A 20936-nucleotide genomic window follows, 5' to 3' on the forward strand; every position below is an offset into this window, starting at 1 on the left:
GGTGGGGCTGCAGAGTTCAGGGAAGGGGTTGGGGATGGCAGGGAGGGAGGACGGGCGCACCAGCTGCTCCTCCTGCAGCCTCCTGCAGGGGGCAGCAAAACACACCACTTAAAAATAAAAAATAAAAAAAAAAAAAAACACACCCAAAAGAATTCCCACCCGTTCCAACCGGTGTCTTGTAGGATGGAGGGGAGGGGCGCGGGGGCGTTACCTGACAGCCTGGATGTGCATGGGTTGAGAGCGCCGCAGCTTCTCCCGGGGAGAGGAGGGGGGCACGGGGCGCTGAGGGGGCGGGGCCCCGCGGGGGCCGGGGGGGAGGTGGTGGTGGGTCGCGTGGCCGTTGTGCAGGAGCGGGACCGTGTCGGCGTGCCGGCCGCAGGACGAGTACACGCTCTCTGGGGACGAGCTCATGTCGTTGACCAGCGCCTCCAGGTCCACATCGTCTTCTGGGAGGAGAGGGGAAACACAGGAGGGAAGGGAGACAGAGATAGAGAGACAGAGAGAGACAGAGAGAGAGACAGAGAGGGGGGGGGGGGAGAAAGGGAAGGAAAGGAAGAGAGAGAGTGGGTGAGAGAGAGAGTCCATGGAGTTAGGTTGCAATTGGAAACACATGCTCACAAGATGCAGTGCTTGACTTGACCACTAGGTGCCAGGCTAACAGAAGAAGCACCACACATTTCAGCAGTGTTCCTGGTGGTGCCAGAGGGCTACAGTGTCTCCCAGGGAACAGTCGGACGATATGCATAGTCCCTCTCTATAGATCCACTGCTATTATTAGTCTGAAACATGTTTTTAAAATAGGCTGTATGTGTGTGTGTGCACCGGTCCTGACCATGTGTTTTCCACCCGCCACAGAGAATTCCTGACATTCCTCATTAGACAGCCTGTGGAACACTCAGCTCACCGTACATGATACATGGTGGCGTGAAGAAAGGAGAACAGCCAACACACACAGAGATTCACACACACACACACACAGAGACAAAGACACACAGAGACACACACAGACACATCAAAGGAAAAGGTTGGAGAGTGAGGACCACAGAAACACATGCGCGCACTCAAACACTAAGTGTTGTTCTACATACTGTATGTATACTGCCCGTCGGATAGCTGACCATACAGACATGGCTATGTACCAAGTAACAACATCGAGGTTTGAATACCCAACAAGCATACACACACAGCAACTAGCCTGCATCCCACACATACAAGGTGCACACACACACAGGGGGGGGGGGGGTCTGTGACCACACAAACAGAGGACAAGCTGGGACAGCGGGTCAGGTGGTGTAGAGGTTCACACAGGGCAGGGCAGGCTGAACGAGGAAGATGAAAGAAACTAAAAATGGGTGTAGAGAGAAAGAAAGGGAGGAAAACAGAAAGACAGAAGGAAGATAAAGGAAAAAAAGAGAGGGATCGGATGATGGTTCTTGTTATTCCAGAGGGTCGTAACGAATGAGTATTTACATTCCAGACGTTCACGATCTCCTCACTGGCCCCAGGAGAGAGGAGAGGAAGCAGAAATATGTTACCAACAAGCCTCTAAAATCATTCCTCGTCATAAGGCAGTCCCCCTTGTCTAGCAGACATGACCACTTCACTTCACGCTGACAACAATGAAGAGTTTAGCTCAGAAATGTTCTAAATCTACACACACACACACACAGTGAGAAGCCAGGATACGTAATCTGAGATAGGAGTGTATCTAAAACAACTCAGAGGTGTGGGTGAATAATATTTTTGCTACAGCATGAAAGAGAAGCCATTTGACTTTGACAGCCGCAAAACGTCCTTCTACAGTACTGTACCGACTGGCAATACCTAATCCAAAACCAATCCCACGCAAGGCCTCTGGCCCCTTTACTTGTGAGACTAGGCCTCACAAAACAGTTTGTTATATCGTCATCCAACAGGCCACTCCTTTACAGCTTTGACCCACAATCTACAGTACATTCTATACAGGTGTACTTGGCCTTACCATGACTACATGTAGCCTGTGGAAACCTGTACTGTACATACAGTACAGCACTCCCAGGATTAGTCTGGTTTGGAGGCCTATTTACCCTCTCGTCGACCTCTTAACCCGTTTAACGAAGACCCGCACGGCCGTGACCATTAGTCACCACGGAGACCAGCTGTCCACGCTCCGGGGAAAGGAGCGAAGTTAAACACGGGAGATTTACGACCCCTCGGTTGGGCACGATTCCCCCAGAATTCCAGGGTCGTGCCGGGTTACGTTTGGATTTCTGGGAATCTTTCAGCAGTGAGACGAGGAGAAAAGACCTACGAGGAGAATAAACATCAAGACCCTCCGTCTGTAACCTGTCCCGCTGGAACACACACAGAAGGGATGGGGGGAGAGAGAGAGAGAGAGAGAGAGAGAGAGAGAGAGAGAGAGAGAGATGAGAGAGAGAGAGAGAGAGAGAGAGAGAGAGAGAGAGAGAGAGAGAGAGAGAGAGAGAGAGAGAGAGAGAGAGAGAGAGAGAGAGAGAGAGAGAGAGAGAGGGGGGGGGGGGGGGGGTAGGGAGAAAGAGACAAAGGGAGGAGGGAGAAAGACGGGGAGAGAGAAAGAGAGACAAAATACAGGAGAAAGAACTCCATCTAAAGACAAGTGGAGAGAGAAAGATGGGGTAGGAAAGGGGACAAGAAAAAAAGAGGTTCTGGGAAGAGAGGAAGAGGAGTGGGTGCACCAGGATATTTGGTCCAGTATATAATAGAGCTTCGCTTCTCCCTATGGAGTCATATTAGGAGAGTTCCTGGTAGATCACCATTAGAGCTCTAGAATGGACAGCATCATAAAAGTTTGTGTGTATCTTCCAGGACCATATTTTCTTCCATTTATCAGGCCATGAAAATATGTGGATTTAAAGCCATTCCAGGTTATAAATTATTGTCCATTTAGATCAGATGCACAAATGATAAGAACAGCACAGATAACCACGTCTGACCAAATTATATAGAGAGAAGCGGAGGAGAGGGGAGGAGTGGAGTACCTTGGTGAGGGAGTTGCGGTGAGTGGTACGTTGAAATGCTGGGCCAATCAGATCCTTGGGTCTGTGTGGAGAAGCCCGGTCAACAGTTTCCTGTGAAAGAGGGGTATATAGGAAATAAGTAGACTAGTCATCTGATTTTCCATATCAGTCTTTCATTCTGTTGGGTTTTTTTCCAGGAAATTCAAGAACGCACGACAGACAGGCAGTCAGACAGGCAGTCAGACAGGCAGTCAGACAGGCAGTCAGACAGGCAGTCAGACAGACACACAGACAGATAGACATCCACACTACACAAACACACATGCTAAAATGTACTCGCACATATGTGCACATGAAAATGTCTTTCTTATACACATACGTGCATTTAGACACACACACACACACACGGGCACACACACACACGGGCACAGTGACACGTACACACCCAGTCTTCCTCACACATTCCCTAATTTGAAGCAGCCTCAGTGCCAAAACCAAAAAAAGGAGGAGAAGAAGAAAAAGAAAGAACCAACATTTTCACTCTCCATTTTTCCAGGAAAACGGAGAACGCGGAAGCACAGCTTCCTGGAACTGTTCGCTGCCAGAGGTCCCACCGCATACGCATGCACAAACGCGCGTACACACACATGCACACACACACACACACACACACACACATCACTCCCCAAGGCGCTCCGAAAACATCCATAAACGCCCGGAGAAAGATTTACAGCTCTGAGAACCAGTGGCCAAGGGTTTTCCAGGGAAAGCTAGACCACAAGGGGATGTGCTATGGATGAGCTGGAACTAAGGAAGCCTCAGACACACTATTCTAAACCCTACACCTAACTATACACCTCAACACATCTTGACAGTGTAGAGAGGAAAATCAACGGTCCGTGATGTTGTCGTACAACACAATACTGTACAGATGCTTGAAAACAGTGACTGAGGTTTTTTTTTTTCCCCTGGTAAGGTCTTATTGTCGGGACAAACTCCAGATCCTAAAAATGCATCGTTCACTAGCAGATCAAATTGGCAAATCAGATCACTGATTCTCATTCATTGGCTATGAGAACCTTACTGCGGTTGGTGAAATTCTTTAAACTCTCTCTCCCCCTCTGGACTTCAGCAGCAGCTCCTTCTGGCCGGGATTAAGCCTGCCTGCCTGTCATGATGAGGAGATTACAGGGCTAACCTTTGACCTGGAAGAACATGCTCAGCCAGAGCACATCCCTTTAATAAGAGAGGAGGCCAAAGTCTACGGGAGCTAATGATACTTATAATGGTCAGGTTAGATTTATATTATATAGGCTATAATAAATATTTCATACATATTTTTATGAAAAGAAACACACACACACGCTTCCCTTCTCAGATGTACTGAAGCACTCTGGACTGAGATTACTGAAAATCTCACACACACACACACACACACACACGTGCACATACATATTAAGAAGTCAGATGGCTGAGCGGTTAGGGAATCGGGCTAGTAATCAGAAGGTTGCTAGTTCAATTCCTGGCTATGCCAACCAAATGATGTTGTGTCCTTGGGCAAGGCACTTCACCCTACTTGCCTCGGGGGGGGAATGTCCCTGTACTTACTGTAAGTCGCTCTGGATAAGAGAGTCTGATAAATGACTAAATGTAAATGTAAGAAATAACTGCACTGGACCATCACCGCTAAAACCAAGACATATGTGTCTTACATTCCAAATTCCACACGCAAACACACACACACACACACACACATATCCTTCTTTGAGACAGCCTTGGAATGTAGTCCAGAATCTCTGAACATGCCTGTAGATTTGCACTTCATGAAGTTACGCAAGTCAGCAGGAAAGACGTTGCTCTGCCTCGTATATACACACCAATCCTGCAGTCACAGCCCAATAAGACAAAGTACGTGTGTGTGTTTGTTATCGTGATATTTATACAACGAACATGCCAGTTGTCTGACTACACACACACAAACACACATAATGAAAAGGTGGGGTTGTCAGAGTCCAATGAACAATTCCTTCCAAACCAAATAGTGGAGCTCCAGAACACAGACCAGGGTTATAGAGGGTCTAGTCTGGCCTGCATACCTCACCCTAAGAGCCAGCTCTCTACCAGGAGCTTACAGCACACTATCAACACAATGGACAGACGAAGGAGAGAGTCATGGCTCCCAGTCACACAATCGGCGCCACCGTCACAACATTGCGCCACGCTCAGAGGCCCGGCATACCAGAGAGCTGCCGCTGGGGGGAAGGAGGGGGGAGTGTTGTGCTTGAACTTTGTTTTTGTTGTTTCTTTTCCTGTGTGCTATTTTTAGCCACTCTTGCTTTGGCAGCTAATTTAGAGGGGTCAAGATGGGTCAGACTTAAGAGAGAGGCTTTCGAGAAGCCAGGTTCAGTCACAGAGGCCTCATTGACTCTGCTGGAGTGGGCCAGCTACCAGCTAGCTAGCTAGCCTGACTAGCCAACATAAGATGGCTTTGTTAAGAACGGTGAGCTATGGTCCAGTTGGACCATGTCCAACCTGGCTGTAGAGGGCTTAAATATAGCACTCTTATGAACTGCGCACATACACACACACACACACATAAACGCACACGTCAGCTTGAGCAAAACCATGGTTACATCAGGCAGGCCCGCTAACACGCGACACACAAGAGCGGTCACAGAGCTGTGACTGACAGCCGATAAAGAAGAAAAAGAGTGTGTGTGTGTGTGTGTGGGGGGGGGGGGGGGGGGTGGACACTACACTACACACTCACAGAGGTCATTACCTGGTAATTGGGGTGGAGAAGGAAGTAGTCAGGACATCCTGCTAAGGCCATGGTGTCCATCCAGTCCTGGCCTTGCTTCCAGGACACCTGCGCACGGAAGAGACTGTTACAGACCCTTCCTGGACTCTGACCTCCAGAGACACCGGTCAGAACCATGCACTTCTTCTGCTGGGCTTTCCATTACGCGCCATTTGTACGTCGCTTGGGATGAAAGCGTCTGCTCTAACGAACAGCATTTGACATGCAGTGTGATAGATAGGGCTGCTGACAGAAGCTTCACATCTTGATCACCTTCAGTTTCCTCTCTCGATCTGGTCCCCGGGGACTTCTTTCTCGGCAGGGGTCTTACGAGTGCCTAGGTTCTCCTGCAGGAGTGTCTGCCCTCACCTACAGGAACTCATGGCTTTCTATAGGGGGATTTTTGAAAATGTAAATATGAGAGGACAAACTAAATCGTGCCATCTAGCTCACACTGACTACAACATGGCTCATGGGGAGAGAGAGAGACAGAGAAAGAGAGAGAGAGGACTGGGGAGAGAGGACAGGAGAGAGAGCATGTCTGAGGAGAGAGAGAGGGCTGACGAAACAGGGAGATATATCTGTGCATCCCTTGTGAAAAAGTTTGAAGCAGGGTTCAGTTTGAACCAGGCTCTGCATTCTAATGCCTTGTCTGAAACGTCCCATTCTGCCAGACGGTGAGGGGAAGGGGGGGGAGGAGAGGGAGGGAGAGGCGATGGTGGGAGTGGGCCGGGGGAGTCCAGACACCCGGCTAATGTTTGGGTTCAGTCCTGGAACATTTTGATCCGGCACCCGGAGAGAACATGCACACAGACATATGCATGTACACACACGAACAGCACAGTTGCATGTGCATACACACACACACACACCAACAAGCACAGTTGCATACACACACACGAACAAGCACAGGCACACATGCACCCTTTCTCTATCTAGAAACTGAAATGAAGACACCGGGTATGTGGAATTTGGCTTCGACATGATTGGACTGAGTTTCAGAAAATCCTAGTGAAGCCCAATTTCTGTACATGTCACATTAATACATTTTTGTTCTTTAGTGGAATTCATGTTGGCAACTGTTGCATACCAAATGCTGATGGAGGGAATAGATTATTTCACTGACAGATTTTTTCTTTCATATTTGAGCACAAGTCTTGCCAAATACTAAAGATGTGATTTCAGCTCCATCAAATTTAACATTCTAGTAGAGAGGGTCTTTTGGACCCAACCATCATTTTGACCTCGGTCCCCAAATGTCTCTGCTGTCACCTTTTGACCTCTCCATCATTCGCTCTCACTCCTCCATCCTTCTGCTCCCTCATTCTGCTCCCTCTCTCCCTCCCTCCTGCTGGGCCTGGCGTTTCGCCCGGTCCAGCCTGGGCACCAGGGACGTGGGTCAGGCCAGGGTGATGTGGCTGGGTGGCCTCTTCTCTGCTCTGGGGCGGCCAGGGGTGGTCCTGACCATCAGCCTCCCTAACCAGGTCAGTTTGGCCCGGCAAACTGCCCGCCTCGCTGCCAGTCACATTTTTACCGCCAACCTCCCCCCCCCCCCACCCCCCCCCCCCCTCTCCTCACTATATATTTTTTTCTCTCTCTCTGTCTCTCTCTGTCTCTCTCTGTCTCTCTCTGTCTCTCTCTGTCTCTCTCTGTCTCTCTCTGTCTCTCTCTGTCTCTCTCTGTCTGTCTCTGTCTGTCTCTGTCTGTCTCTGTCTGTCTCTGTCTGTCTCTGTCTCTCTCTCTCTCTCTCAAACACAAATGAGGGTGTGCGTGCAAATCAAGAAAAGGAATGGCTAGCATCCAGAACAGAATTACTGTTTAATCAGAGCTCTACAGTGTACTGTTGCTGTAAGCATTTACAACAATCACATTAACGTCTGAAAGGGCACATTGCAGGGGGCATCCTGTGTACATCTAATAGCCATGTTGCTGTGTTGAAACCAAAGCTGTGGACTCAAAGCAGTTGACATTTGCTGACATTTGTGCTTCCGCCTGCAGAGACAGAGCAATTACCGTTTTACTGGTCATTTAGAAGAACCAGAGTTGGCTAGGCCGAGAACAACTTAATAATGTCACTGGTGTGTGCGTTAATAATGTCACTTGTGTGTGTGTTAATAATGTCACTGGTGTGTGTGTTATTTGACTTACTCGTGTGAAGCGGCTCGTGTGAAGCTTTTTCTAAACCTCCAGTTGGTAATTATGAACCAAGCTGAGCCAGCATTGAGCTAAGGGTCATGCCAGTGGCACTGACTTCCTGGTCAAGCTACTGAGAGTGGGGGAGAGAGAGAGAGAGAGAGAGAGAGAGAGAGAGAGAGAGAGAGAGAGAGAGAGAGAGAGAGAGAGAGAGTGGGGGGAGAGAGAGAGAGAGAGAGAGAGTGGGGGGAGAGAGAGAGAGAGAGAGAGAGAGAGAGAGAGAGAGAGAGAGAGAGAGAGAGAGAGAGAGAGAGAGAGAGAGAGAGAGAGAGAGAGAGAGAGAGAGAAAGAGCAAAGCCATCCAGGGTTCCCTTGTAATAATAGCTTAGAAATAGGTCAAGTACAAAAGTTCCAACGGCCATTCAAAAGAGTGCACGCGGTTTTGGCTGCTGGGTTGATATGGCTGACCGAGGACGCAACTATCAGAGCAGTATTCGGGTAGGTAACATCTCCCAGTTAGAACCGTATACAGTAAGTCAGCTGACGTGACTCAGTAGGCTAGTCCCTGCACCACAGACAGAGAACACTCAAGACATCTGTTCTGCACAGTGCATTTCTGTGTCAGCGTTCCAGAGCGGTACGCACCCGCACACGGTGGGCTGGCAGGAAGTCTACCGGAGTGCAGAGAGGGAATACATTATGTAAGAGGTAATGGACCTTTATGATAGGAAAGCAACACAGACAGTAAACTTGGGCCTGCTGCATAAACACGCAGACCGGGGAGGAGGCTCCTGATGCAATACCCACGAGTAACCAATCTTTGAGTACTGGTGATGAAAACAGAAGGGTGCCTATAATTGACCTATGTTGTGCGATTCCCTGTGTCATGAACCGATAATACATGCGAGATTCCTGCCAAAGCAAATCTCACATGTATCTCTCAGGTATTGTGGAGAGTCACTAGATAGCCGGGGGGTATGACGTCTGCTCTACGGAGTAGACTATCGACCCCCTCTGTCCATAACCATCTCTTTTTCTCCCCCTTCCGCTACACTGCCCTCGGTAAGATGTGTCAATCACCAAAAGATTTCGAATGCAACATTAACCACGAATAAACAACTTAGTAGTTAAAATCACGATTCAAACGTTTTTTTTGCAAACACACGTCTCCGTTCTACCTACCTCGAAATCCAACAGTCTACACAGGACCGGGACACCAGAATCTGGAACACTGACCAAAAAAATCGCTTGTCTGTCGGTTTATCTGAAGCACGCCACTGTCCAAATCTCAAACTATTACCAAACTCTCGCTGTTGTCTCTCACGTTGTCGCTTCCAAACACACACTTCGGCCAGCTGACTCCTCCAGCATACACGCACATAGAGGAAAACTCCCCTCAGCCCCGCCCAGTCGTACGCTGCAGACGCCTCCTTCGCAGGGAACCCCACTCCTTAACTCTTTACCGGGAGGGTGCATCGTTTTACTTGGGGAGGCTTCGGCCGGCTGTCTGAAGAGATTTAGTGCTTCCGGTTGTGTTTAAAGAGTCCTAAATTATTATGACGTCTGTTTTTTTTTTTAATGTGCTCCCACACGTGTAAGGAGACGTCTCTGTCGTGTTTTCTCTCTCGCACACACACACACACAAACACTTTTAGTGTGTGCAACTTTTGGTGTGTGGAACTTGCGGTGCTTTCCATGGGTAGAAAACAAATATCTACAGGATTTAGGCTGATCCTTAACACCCTCAAGCATGTCATCAGTTTGTATTAATAATTCCACAATCGCGCTACATACCCCCCCCCACCCCCACCTCCCCACATACACAACTCATCAAAATCTCAGATGCCAGTCAGACCCTCTCATCCAGCTGGATATAGAGGCTGTAACTCATCATGTAAAATAAACACCCCCCGGTCTATCTTTTCTCCATTTTCACTACCGGCTGCTCTCCACCCATCCCCCAACCTGAACCTCTCAGGTTTCATCATGCGGTGCTCCTGCAGTCTGACCCTGGTAGCCATTAACTCATGTACTCATCCACTGCCGGAATACTGGACAAATGCATTGGTGAAAGACCATATCTGTGTCAGCTCCCTGCGCTTCTGATTCAGGAAAGGGGTAAATATCCCACACACTCAGATACACACACACACACATACACAGGGAAATATCACACATGAGATAAAGGAGGGGGCATGGGTAGGGAGGGGGGTAGCTCTAGAATTCTCCGTACAACAAGACCCAACTGGTCCCCTTTTGTATTGACGGTTTAAAAACCGTGTCAAAGGTTACACAATCTACACTGAGACAGCTTGATGTTTCCCAGTGAAATGGGTTAACCACACACACACACACAAAACACACATACGCACACAAACATAGAGAAGCAGAAGTGTGCCATTACATCAAAATTCCACCAATCCTTCAGGAGAACAACCAGGCCTCCAGGCCAGAGGCTCTGGGACCGTCCTACCCCCACCTTCACCACCCCACCCCCAGATAGAAGTTATCTGCAGGCCATACATCCCTTCAAATAACACCAGTACACCTACCAATCTACAACATGCAATGGTGGTTAGCCACAAAGTACGGTTACCCAAACATATGTTGTGAGTCATTGGAGGATATTTCCTTGTGTGTGGTTGGGAGGTATGTCATTGTGGGCATTGACATCACTCTGTTTAGACTAGTTTCTGACCTCAGAATTTGAATCATTTGCTTTTTGTGGACCCTGGCAGGTGGTGTGCAGAGGGAGACAGAGAGATAGTGTCCGGGTAAACAGAGCAGGAGGGCTAGTTCAGCTTTGATGGCCCTTGGGCTTGACTAACAGTTAATGAAAACATGCATCATTGCCTGTCACACGATAATGTGTGCGGCCCAAATTAGCAACAAGAAACTACAATCCCTGTGAGAGAGTGTGAGGCATTGAAAGAGAGAGAGAGAGGACAGAGAGGTCCAGCTTAGCTCTAATGGCCCTTAGCTCAGACCAACAATCAAAGCTAATGAAAACATGCATCATTGCCTGTCACATGCTAATCTTTGCGGCCAAAATTAGCTATAAGAAATTATAATCCTGTTTTTGTTCTGTGTTTGGTTTAAATTGTGGGATTTGGGTGAAATTAGGTATCTACATTACAAACCCAAACCGTTGAAAGCCCTTAAACACTTTGTATGAGGACACAGAGATTTGGGTCTCGGGTCCTGACAAGCACCGAACACACACCAGCTTACACACACAAGCACGCACGGACGCACAAACACACACACGTGCACGCACACACACACACACAAGCATACACACAGACATACACTTTTCCCACCTCAACTTCTATTATTGTGCGTGTGTGTGTACGTGTTGTTAACTGGTTTGTATTGTGCATCCCCCCCATTTCCTACAAGTTGTTTGAGTCTGTTAGGAGATCAAAGTTTGAGCCCTTGATTAATCCATAGCACAGGAGCTTTTACTGACTAATAACTGAACATTCCTTTCATTCTCCTAGCTCGGTACGTCAGAACAATCCAACCTTGAACTTAACACGTTCTCTAATCTCCCCCGTAGCAATTCCTAACCCTAACTTGGCTCCATTCTTCAGACCTAGTTTATCCTTCCCTCCTAGCTCACTCTTCAAACCAAGTCCACTCATCAAATATAGCTCTCTCTCTAAATCTTGCTAATAACAGAAACGTTAGTACCTGTGCCACAGTGGCACACAGGCATGTGGTGTTCTTTACAGGCCAGGCGGATGGTTTGGGTCACTGGTGGCCGTGGGGTGGATAGTGGGCCTACTATGCTCTATCTGACACGCTGGGCTTGAGAGACCATTGGCCAACCAGATGTTTGGTTTGGATCCCTAAGAGGTGGAACACCAGCTTTCCATCTGGCTCTGTGACACGACCGCAACAGGAATAGAATACGGAGAAAGCGAGAAACATGACTCCCTTTTCAATGAGATGAGAAAGGAATGCTTTTCCTGCACCTGCAAGTCCTTTGTTTTTCCAAGCGGATAGTCCATAAAAAAGACTTGAGCAATAATCAGCCGAGGAATTTAATTTTGCCTCGACTAAATCACCTGGAATGTGTGTGCTTCTGAAACCAATGGACTCCCATATAGCATAAAGCGTCGGTATTTGACTTGGGAATGAGAACGGGTTGAGCATATGGATCTCCATGACGAAAAAAAAGTCTGTTGAACACTGAATCTTTCTTGGAATGAACAATCATCAGATTCATAATGTGAAACCAAATCATGAGACGAACTTTGCCATAGCTACTAAAAACTGCCAACAGCATCAGTTTTCTAATGATTAGCGACCATAGTTATTATTTCTAGTTTATGGGAAAACCCCTTGAATTCTACAAGAACACATCAGTACATTTTGGACCACAGTATCACTATGGAGCCTGGTTACCTGTCAGAGATCTGGCTAGGGTTTAGAATGTAATAGAATCAAACTGGATGGACTTGAAATAAAACATCCTGAAACATTCTCTTCCCTGCCTTGCTCTGTGTCTGTTCTTATAGCCCCTCTCTCTCTCTCTGTAAGTATCATCTATCCTCTGCCAAAAGACTGACAGTCTATTAATAGCAGCCCTCTGAGAATCCAAACCACATTTGTTTAGGTCCAGCCTTAGCACTGCAGCCATTAACAATACAGAGAAATCCAACATGAAACAAGATGGAAAACTTTGCTTCAAATACATTCAGTGCATATGTTCACGTACAGTTTGTATATTCATGAACAAAAACGTGTATTTGAAGGTGCTGTTGAATAGAAGAAGCCATTTCAGTCTTAACGGCTGATAAGGTTAAGCATTTGGCTTTCAGAATCAGAATCAGAATCAGAATCAGAATGGGATTTATTCGCCATGAAAGTTTGCACAGACAAGGAATTTGCTTTGGCAGGAAGGTGCATACAATAAACATATACCTAAAATTTAAATATGTGGACTATCTATACTAAGGGTACATAAACTAGCAGTACTAAGTGGGATTAGAATAGAATTAAATATACAATAAAATAAAATATAAGTTGCCGTAAATTACAATATAAAAATACAAAAATACAAATATTACAAAAAATACAAATGTACAAGATACCATTTTGTAATGCAGTGCAAAAAGCAGTGTGTTTTAAGCAAGAAGTCATTAGAGTCAGTGTGGTCCCTTGGCCTTGTTGAAGAGGCCAACAGCGGAAGGGAAGAAACTGTTTTTGTGGCGTGAGGTATTGGTCCTGATGGACCGCAGCCTTCTGCCGGAGGGGAGTGACTGAAACAGGGAGTGTCCAGGGTGGGAGGAGTCGGCCACAATCTTCCTCGCTCGCCTCAGGGTCCTCGAGGTGTGCAGGTCCTCGAAGGTAGGAAGATTGCAGCCAATCACCTTCTCAGCAATGCGGATGATACGCTGCAGTCTGCTCTTGTCCTTGGCAGTGGCAGCAGCGTACCAGACGGTGATGGAGGAGGTGAGGATGGACTCAATGATGGCTGAGTAGAAGTGCACCATCATTGTCTTTGGCAGGTTGAACTTCTTCAGCTGCCGAAGGAAGTACATCCTCTGTTGTGCTTTCTTGATGAGGGAGCTGATGTTCAGTTCCCACTTGAGGTCCTGGGAGAGGATAGTGCCCAGGAAGCGGAAGGACTCCACAGTGTTGACTGGGGAGTCACACAGGGTGATGGGGGTGAGTGGGGCTGTGTTCCTCCTGAAGTCCACAACCATCTCCACTGTCTTAAGAGCATTGAGCTCTAAGTTGTTCTGGCTGCACCAGGTCACCAGGTTGGCCGCTTTCCATGCCGATCATCTAGACATCGGATAATGTATCCAACTTTTAAAATGGACTTTAAGTTTTTGTTCTTAATTATTTAATTGTTAGCAATGCTAATGACAGTATTTTTTATTTTTTTTACTCCAACACGTCAATCCAATCAAGCCCAAACAAATACGCACTTGACGTTAATGTATATATTTTTGGGTCTTTTATTATTAACATCAAGTTGCACAAAAAGGCTATAAGTGTATGTATAATTACAACTACAGTATGTGACAACAGAAGATTATGTGAACGTGAATGTTTGAATGAGATGTGAATTCTTTACGGATTAAACTTGTGTACTCCAACACTTCCCACAACACTGGAAACAATGATTCAACTTGAAATATCTGAAGAACCATGTGGTTGGTTTGGATGAAACCATAGGGCCTAGATTGTTGCCAGTGCTGCAGTTGCCCTTCAAGCAAGTACTGTAAATTGCAGGTGACGTTTGTGCAGCGCAGTGTGTCTCAGTCAAGGCCTTGGCCTTGAACGGTTGAGTGAAAGGTTGATTTGTGGGCCCCACTTGTGACACGTAGTGTCACGTTCCTTCTCGCCTGTTGCCCCTATTGTCTCTTTTTGTCTCTCTCTCTCTCCCTCCCCCGCTCTCTCCCTCGGTTTCTCTCCCCCTCTCTCTCTCTCTCTCTCTCTCTCTAATCTTACCCTCTCCTGTGTACTCCTCTGTATCTTCATCCTGGATACAGAACATGGCCACCAGATCTTGTGATAACCTGCATATGTGATGGTATTCCTGGTGTAACATCCGGCATGAGTGTTCTTCAGTGTGGATATGTGTATGTGGCAAATCCCAATGCGCAGATGCATGCAGCTAGGGAGAGATATTTATTCTGGACCAGAATCTCAGTTTTAACAGAAAAAAAAAACATTGCCTGACCCCTAAACAAACACTATCGAACTGATGCAACGATGGACCTCCTTCAAACCTATATTCCAGACCAGTGTGGGACCAACACACAGCATGCGTTGCTCCTCGGGGTGTCAGAGAAAGGTTAATCTCCCTGCTCTCTGCCAGAGGGTGATGCAACATTGAGTGTGCGTAAGTGGCTCCATAATGGCCAAGTCAGGATCAGCGACACACAACTGAACCTCACTGAGAGCACCCCCCCGTTAATTCCACGTCATGTCAAACGTCTTTCTTCCCAGAACAACAGGAACTGAATAAGGGAGAGGAACAGAGTTGGGAGAGGGGAGGATTTGAAGGGGGGGAGGAAGAGAGTGCTGAAAGGGACCAGTTAGCGTCGTCTCCTGGTGTGGCACCTGTCCAAGTGCTGACCCCCCTCATGTCCCACAGCAAGGCGAGAAACACAGAAAGGCCTGGAAGAGAAGAGTGCGGGCAAGTTCTCGACACGGTGATACCCTGCGTCACCTTTTGTGCTCTTGCGCTGGTACGTTTCCCCTCAGTACTGAGAAAATGCTGTGCTGAAAAAGCTGCACACACTGTTCGTAAACACGCGGCACATGGAGGCGTGAACGATACTTACATGATTGCGCTCCTTGCACACACCGCACACAAACACACACAAACACACACTCACAGCGACAGTTGAGGTTAGTGTTTGGTTGACAGCAATGTAGTTTGCCTCTGGGTTGACACAGACACTCTGGTTCTCAGCCCTGGGTCAGCACCCTGGCATCCAGCCAATAGAAATAGGGCAGTGAAACTGTGCCCCAATCAGCAGAGAAAATATCCTGTGACAAGACAGAGCAAGAGGAGTAAACCTATCAGGGATTGAGTTAGGAGGCATTTAAGGTGAGGTGTGCTGTGCTGTTGATCTTGTCTGTCAATGACCGGTGAGCCAATATTACCTCAGGGCTGGCAGTTTGAAGTAAACTGCGATTTGTCTTCCTTGTGAATACAATTGAGAAATGTGCATTGCTGGCACAACTGTTCTTTGTAATAGACTCAAGTAAGTCTAATCTTTTAAAATCCCAAATAAATTATTGTATGTACTGTACTTTATGTTCTCTCTCTTTGACCAACCTGACTCCCTCCCTCCCTCCCCCTCTTCTTTCTCTGTTCCTATTCTGAAGGCTAAGCCTGTATACAGCTTTATGAGGTGGCGTACTGGAGGTAAAGGTTCGTATCCAGTTCTTTATGACAGGTGTGTTGGACTGGGAGAGCAGGGGGAACGGCCCCCGTGCCCTTCCACCCAAAGCCCAAGGCTGTAGTTAATGGTAGCACACAATAAAGTGTGTGTTAGTGCCTAGTCCGAGCTCACGCACGTAAATACTGTATAGTAACAGAGTATACTTGCTTGAATCCCAATCCTGGAGCCCTGATTCCACAGTTTGTCTCTGTTCAGTCCTTCACATGCTGAAACAAGTGTTTGGGGTATGTGGCCTTGCTCTCCTCTCATCCACAGCCATCATGATGGGAACCACTAAATATAGAGACCTCCGGGGTGATTATCCCAGCCTGTTATCTCTCTGCCTGAGGCCTGTGCTGTTACACTCTATTGTTCTCCTCCTCTTGTGTATGACAGCTTTACGGGCGCGTAGGCCCAATTTAGGCCTCTCAGTGGAGTGGATTTCAACATATTCCTAATATCTAGCCTTAAAGCTGCAATGGGTAACATTCCAAAATAAATGTGAATGTGAGAAACCACACCCCATTCGTCCTTTCCTCCAGCTCAAGTTTGATTGACTAGGTGGAAGGCCCGCTTTGCCAAAGGCAATTGGCTGGTAAAGGATTGCTGGAACACAATTGGCTGTAAAGTAGCGTGACTCCAAAATTAGAAATTGACATTCCGCTGGCCCTGAGCTGTCTGTGTTGCTAAACAACTCTCAGAGGTCCTTATAAGCTTACACAACATGTTTAAAGGGGAAAAGGATTAAAAATAACGACAAAAAACGTAATCAAAAAACAAAACATGCACATGTCTTTTGTTTGTTAAGCGTCTGATGCGGAATCTGTCTTCAATAGGGTGTAGAATGCCACCGTGTCTGAGTGGGGCAGGTCTAGTCCCATTCACACACACGGAACGTTGTGCTACTTTCTCTGCTTTGTTACAGGGCAGTAATATGGAAATGTCCGTCAGGGCCAGTTGAGTCTTTGATTCAGAGCTGACCAAGCTGAACAGCATTGTGGGAAGTGGTTTCCCGTCGGGTACAGCGAAGGTACGACCCTCCTGCTGAGCTACTCTCCCTTGTGACTGCAGCCACACACCCCCCCCCTCCACACACACACACACACACACACACGCACACACCCACACACTCAGACACATATACACACAGACACACACATACATGCCCAAGCACATTCCCCAAAATGTGACACTAGGTTTCAGCATACACATAATTTCCCCCAGAAACACTAAACATTACATCAACCCACAAAATAACTTCTATTTAACACTAAACATCTACAATGTGTTCTGTAAATAATAAAAAGGCAGGACAGTTTTTTCACTACAAAACATAAAACAACCGCTGTGTTCCTTATTCCCCCCTAAACGATCCCTTTTTTTTGTTTTTTTTACACAAATGAATTCATTGGTTCATAATGTGACCTCCCAGAAAGTATGTTGAGTATGTCTGGTCCCACTATCTGAGTGGACACAGGCAGTCATACCAGAGAGAGATACTAAATAAGTTGCATGCTGTGTGGAGCACCAAGAATAGTACACACACTCACCAGACATGTGGAAAGGAGTTTTCATGGGGCACATCTGTTTTGGCCAGAAATACGTCTTAACATCAGATATTTGGATGGGCGATTATGTAAAGAATCCATACAAACCCAAGTTATGTGAGCAGACCATGTGACTCACTTCAACGTAAATGATAGGTCGCTCACTTAAACAAAGGCTGCATAAACACTTGGACAGAGATCACTTGCCAAACAAGCATTACTCATATTTTCCAGAGACAACCTCCAAGGGCAACTTTCAGATTTTAGGACGTAAATGCAACCATCTGCATGTGGGTGTGTGTGCATGTGTGCACACATTGCTGGTGTTGGTGCTATGTCCATCAGTAATGACCTTTTAAACAAATATTGGGGCCTCAAGTTAGGCAACAGGTTAAAAACAAATTAACATTTGGAATCTTGAACATCACCAAATGCCTGTGCTGTAAGGGAAATGGGGTGAGGAGTCTGACAGGATTTCCCTATTGGTAACAGTTGCCCACACAAATATACGCCTGAAAACAAACATGTTGTTGGAGAACGGAAGGCAGGGAAGCTCAGACAAGCCCTTTGTGATGCAGTACCCCAAAATAAACCACTTAGTCACCATTCAGAAATGTTTGCCTTAAACATGTCTCCCAGTTTGGCCTTTAGGACCCCAGATTCAGACCTGACTCCATCAAATGACCATGACAAACAATGGGATTGGACTTTCTCAGTCTCTCTCTCACACACACACCATTATCCACACACCCTCCCTTTTAACCAGACTGCACTCCTTACTGCGTCACTTACTTGCAGGTGAGAGGTGAAGCTAGCAACAATATGCATTGATGACAAGACTGATTTATCTTTGCTTCCTGTTTCTTTCTGATTTTTCCCACACATCTCCTGTGAGGACAGGAAGTCATCCCGTCAGGAAATGGAAATCGGGCTTCCTGTCTTTGTTGAGCAGCCGTGCTCTTGGGAGGGAGGTGATAGGTCTGTCGGAGGTGGAAATGATAAGATGATAAGACGTCTTTCTTCACAAACCCAAAGTCCCTGAACTCTCAGAAGACCAGTGACTTGAGGAGTTTGACGTCCATCTGCGTGTGGCGGATTTCTCTGAGAAGCTGCACTTTGTCACGACAGCTCCCCTATGAAAAGCAAATAACTGAATGTGTCAAGTGTGACACCACAGTGTGACACTTCTGTCTCTATGAGATTGTTAAACTAAATGTGTTTCCACTTTCCACCACAGACATCTGCAGCAGAATCGTCTATGACCAAGAGAGGACGCTGACACCTACTGGTGGCTGAACTGAACTGAAAAAGAATCTGTGAACATCTGACCATCACATCTAAATATGAGTTTGTTCCAAAGCCATGGGCATTCATATGGATGTGCCTCCCCCCAACAGTTGCCCACTCCTTTGGCATTGTGTCTGTCGGTATTTGCTGCCATTCCGCCACAAAGAGACTAAACAACAAATGCAAAAGTTATTTATAGCCATTTATAGCTTACATTTATTGTTTCAGCATACTAGACTTTGACAGAACTTATACGTTATGATTACATTCATAGTGCTTAAATCAATAATTGGTTACAGTTGAATAAAACATGTTCATATAGGTATCTAATTATGTGCATAATTAAGTTACAATGAGATTTCACCTAATGTACTTGGCATACATAATTTCAACAGTACAGCCTTAATCATAAGAATTCCTAAGGATACAGTAATCACTCATTAGGGTTATAGTAAACAAAAAACCCCAAAACCCCCTTGAAGTTGTTTAAATTTGGAAGCTGATTAGGTACCTGGCTCACCACATGTTTCCTCCTTGTAGTGTTGTATAAGGGTGATGCTTCCACCTGCCTGGCAATCACACTGGCAACGTCCTGCTCTCCTGTCAGTAGTCTGCTTACACTCTCTGCCTCTGCGCAATTCCCATAGACAAACTGATTATCGGAATTGGTCGTGTCTGTGGTCGTCAGACCAAACAGGTTCCTACAGGATTTGCAGGGAGGTATATCCTCTCCATTCCTGAGGCTGTAAGCACGACAACTGACAGAGTCAGGGAGTTCAAAGGTGCCTTTAAAATCATTTCTCCTGCTTTTTCCTGGGAAGTAGGACATCACAGCATCGGACACAGATTTGTGCCAGGTATGTAGACAGGACACCGCTATCATGATTTTACCTGCGGTCCGTCCTGTGGAGGACATGGACGCTCCGTAGTACTTTTTTCCTTTCAGGTACTGAGAGACACAGATGGTGGAGGAAGACAAACTGTATCCATCCATCAGTTTCAATTCTTTGACCTGCTCACCCAACGTTGTCACTATTTGCTGCTCATTGTCTGTCCCATATCTGTGAACAAACTGGAACAGACAGGAAACTGTCATCAAATGCAATTGGTTCATGTCAAATACAAAGTAACACATACTCAAATACGAAACAAAACAACACTTCAGCATCATGTTGATATGATACAACAGAAAAACTCACCATATCAAGGACACAAGAGAATGGGGTCCGCTTGGGCAGTTCTGTTTTGTAACAGACCATGGGTCTTTCGAAGAGACTTTTAATTTCGTCATACATGTCATCCAAAACAATTTTTGGAGTGTACTCTTGTATACCGGTCTCAAGGTACAAAATGTGGCCCAAGAAAAGGATGCTGTGAATTATCTTAAAGACAAAACAACAATCAAGTTGTGAGGGCTCATAGTTACTATGAATACATAAATAAAAACAGTTTCTTATTTTAAAAGTATTCTAACTTGTCAGCTATTACAGTGGTAATCCCTGGGGTAGCTGATTTGCACAGAGAAGCATCTCAGCTGTGTATCATCACTAAGGAATGTGGACTGTGTTTACTTTACCTCATCAATATATATGTCTGGACATCCAGACTCAATCATGAATTCAATGAACTTGAAGGCATTATGTCTGAAACTGTTGTTTGCCTGCAGATATTCCTCTGCCCTACAACAAAAATCCATAGTAATACAAACATTCACATATCCACAAACATATCCAACAACAAACTTATACCAAATCTGATATGTTTAATTGACTGTGTGATGAACGGAGATGAAGAGTGTATAACATTGTTAATGATCACTGCCTACCTCTTTTTCAAAGTCGCCTGTAATACACAACAAGCAATGTAAACAACATTTGAAAAAGAGAGAAGCCATGAATGAAGCACAAAAAGTTAAGAATTGCATGAAGTAGCAATAGTCAATCATTCTTTCCAGTTCATTTGATAAATTGGGAATATTATATCGTTACAGATTAGATTAACAGGAATGTTAAATCAAGACTTCAACAAATGCCACTGTGTATTGTCCTGACGAGTGCCAAACAATGTTTTAGTTCCCATTGCTCAATGCCAATCTGAATAGAAGCTTGGCTACTATTCTTGCTTTTCTACTGTAATTGATACAAATTCTTGGCTATCTACAGCACAATGTTTTAAAACACTGTTGTATGGAATGGCTGACTTTAAAGTTATCGAATACTTTTCTTCTGGATATACATTTTTAAGTAGCAGCAGCACTTACCATTTTCAGTACACGAGAGAA

At 46.1% G+C, this 20936-nt stretch overlaps 2 protein-coding genes and 1 long non-coding RNA gene across 12 annotated transcripts in view; 1 reads left to right on the top strand and 2 right to left on the bottom strand.

The window, feature by feature from the left end:
- The window catches only part of LOC134040762 (growth factor receptor-bound protein 10-like), a 30530-nt gene extending 21301 nt beyond the window's left edge, over positions 1-9229 (bottom strand). Inside the window, exons 1-3 of one of the 3 annotated variants that reach the window (XM_062486838.1) lie at positions 9209-9229; positions 5758-5844; positions 3005-3086 (exon numbers count right to left, since the gene is read on the bottom strand). In XM_062486838.1, the coding sequence (XP_062342822.1) occupies positions 3005-3086; positions 5758-5817 (142 nt within the window). In that variant the 5' untranslated portion in view covers positions 5818-5844; positions 9209-9229. Of the gene's footprint in view, positions 1-211; positions 468-3004; positions 3087-5737; positions 5845-9208 lie in introns of those variants that run through there. The other 2 variants (XM_062486840.1, XM_062486839.1) reach the window with 2 other exon arrangements.
- Positions 3681-19612, top strand: LOC134040766 (uncharacterized). Of its 7 annotated transcripts, none has more exons than XR_009932918.1 (4): positions 3681-3946; positions 4111-4263; positions 16747-16851; positions 18269-19612. It is a non-coding gene; the product is annotated as an uncharacterized LOC134040766 (long non-coding RNA). The 7 variants fall into 7 exon arrangements; XR_009932917.1 differs by lacking the exons at positions 3681-3946; positions 4111-4263 and adding exons at positions 14978-15119; positions 15766-15811; XR_009932916.1 differs by lacking the exons at positions 3681-3946; positions 4111-4263 and adding exons at positions 15164-15484; positions 15766-15811.
- On the bottom strand, positions 19037-20857 carry LOC134040764 (uncharacterized). Of its 2 annotated transcripts, XR_009932911.1 has the most exons (4): positions 20481-20857; positions 20232-20334; positions 19855-20037; positions 19037-19727 (listed from the first exon to the last, which is right to left on the bottom strand). XR_009932911.1 is itself a non-coding variant. In XM_062486842.1 (3 exons), exons 1-3 carry the CDS (start codon positions 20349-20351, stop codon positions 19089-19091), a joined length of 942 nt encoding a protein of 313 aa, XP_062342826.1. In that variant the 5' UTR covers positions 20352-20363; the 3' UTR covers positions 19037-19088. The 2 variants fall into 2 exon arrangements, 1 of the variants encoding a protein (XP_062342826.1); XM_062486842.1 differs by lacking the exon at positions 20481-20857 and having other exon boundaries at positions 20232-20363.
- Between the last annotated feature and the right edge of the window lie 79 nt (positions 20858-20936).

This window comes from Osmerus eperlanus, chromosome 20 (genome assembly GCF_963692335.1).
Source record: "Osmerus eperlanus chromosome 20, fOsmEpe2.1, whole genome shotgun sequence".
NCBI classification, from domain to species: Eukaryota; Metazoa; Chordata; class Actinopteri; order Osmeriformes; family Osmeridae; genus Osmerus; species Osmerus eperlanus.

Coding starts and splice junctions, on each gene's coding strand:
- LOC134040764 (XM_062486842.1), bottom strand. CDS start 20,351: ATGGATTTTTGTTGTAGGGCAGAGGAATATCTGCAGGCAAACAACAGT. Junction 20,038..20,231: donor CAGACATATATATTGATGAG/GTAAAGTAAACA, acceptor TTTGTCTTTAAG/ATAATTCACAGCATCCTTTT. Junction 19,728..19,854: donor TCTCTTGTGTCCTTGATATG/GTGAGTTTTTCT, acceptor TGTCTGTTCCAG/TTTGTTCACAGATATGGGAC.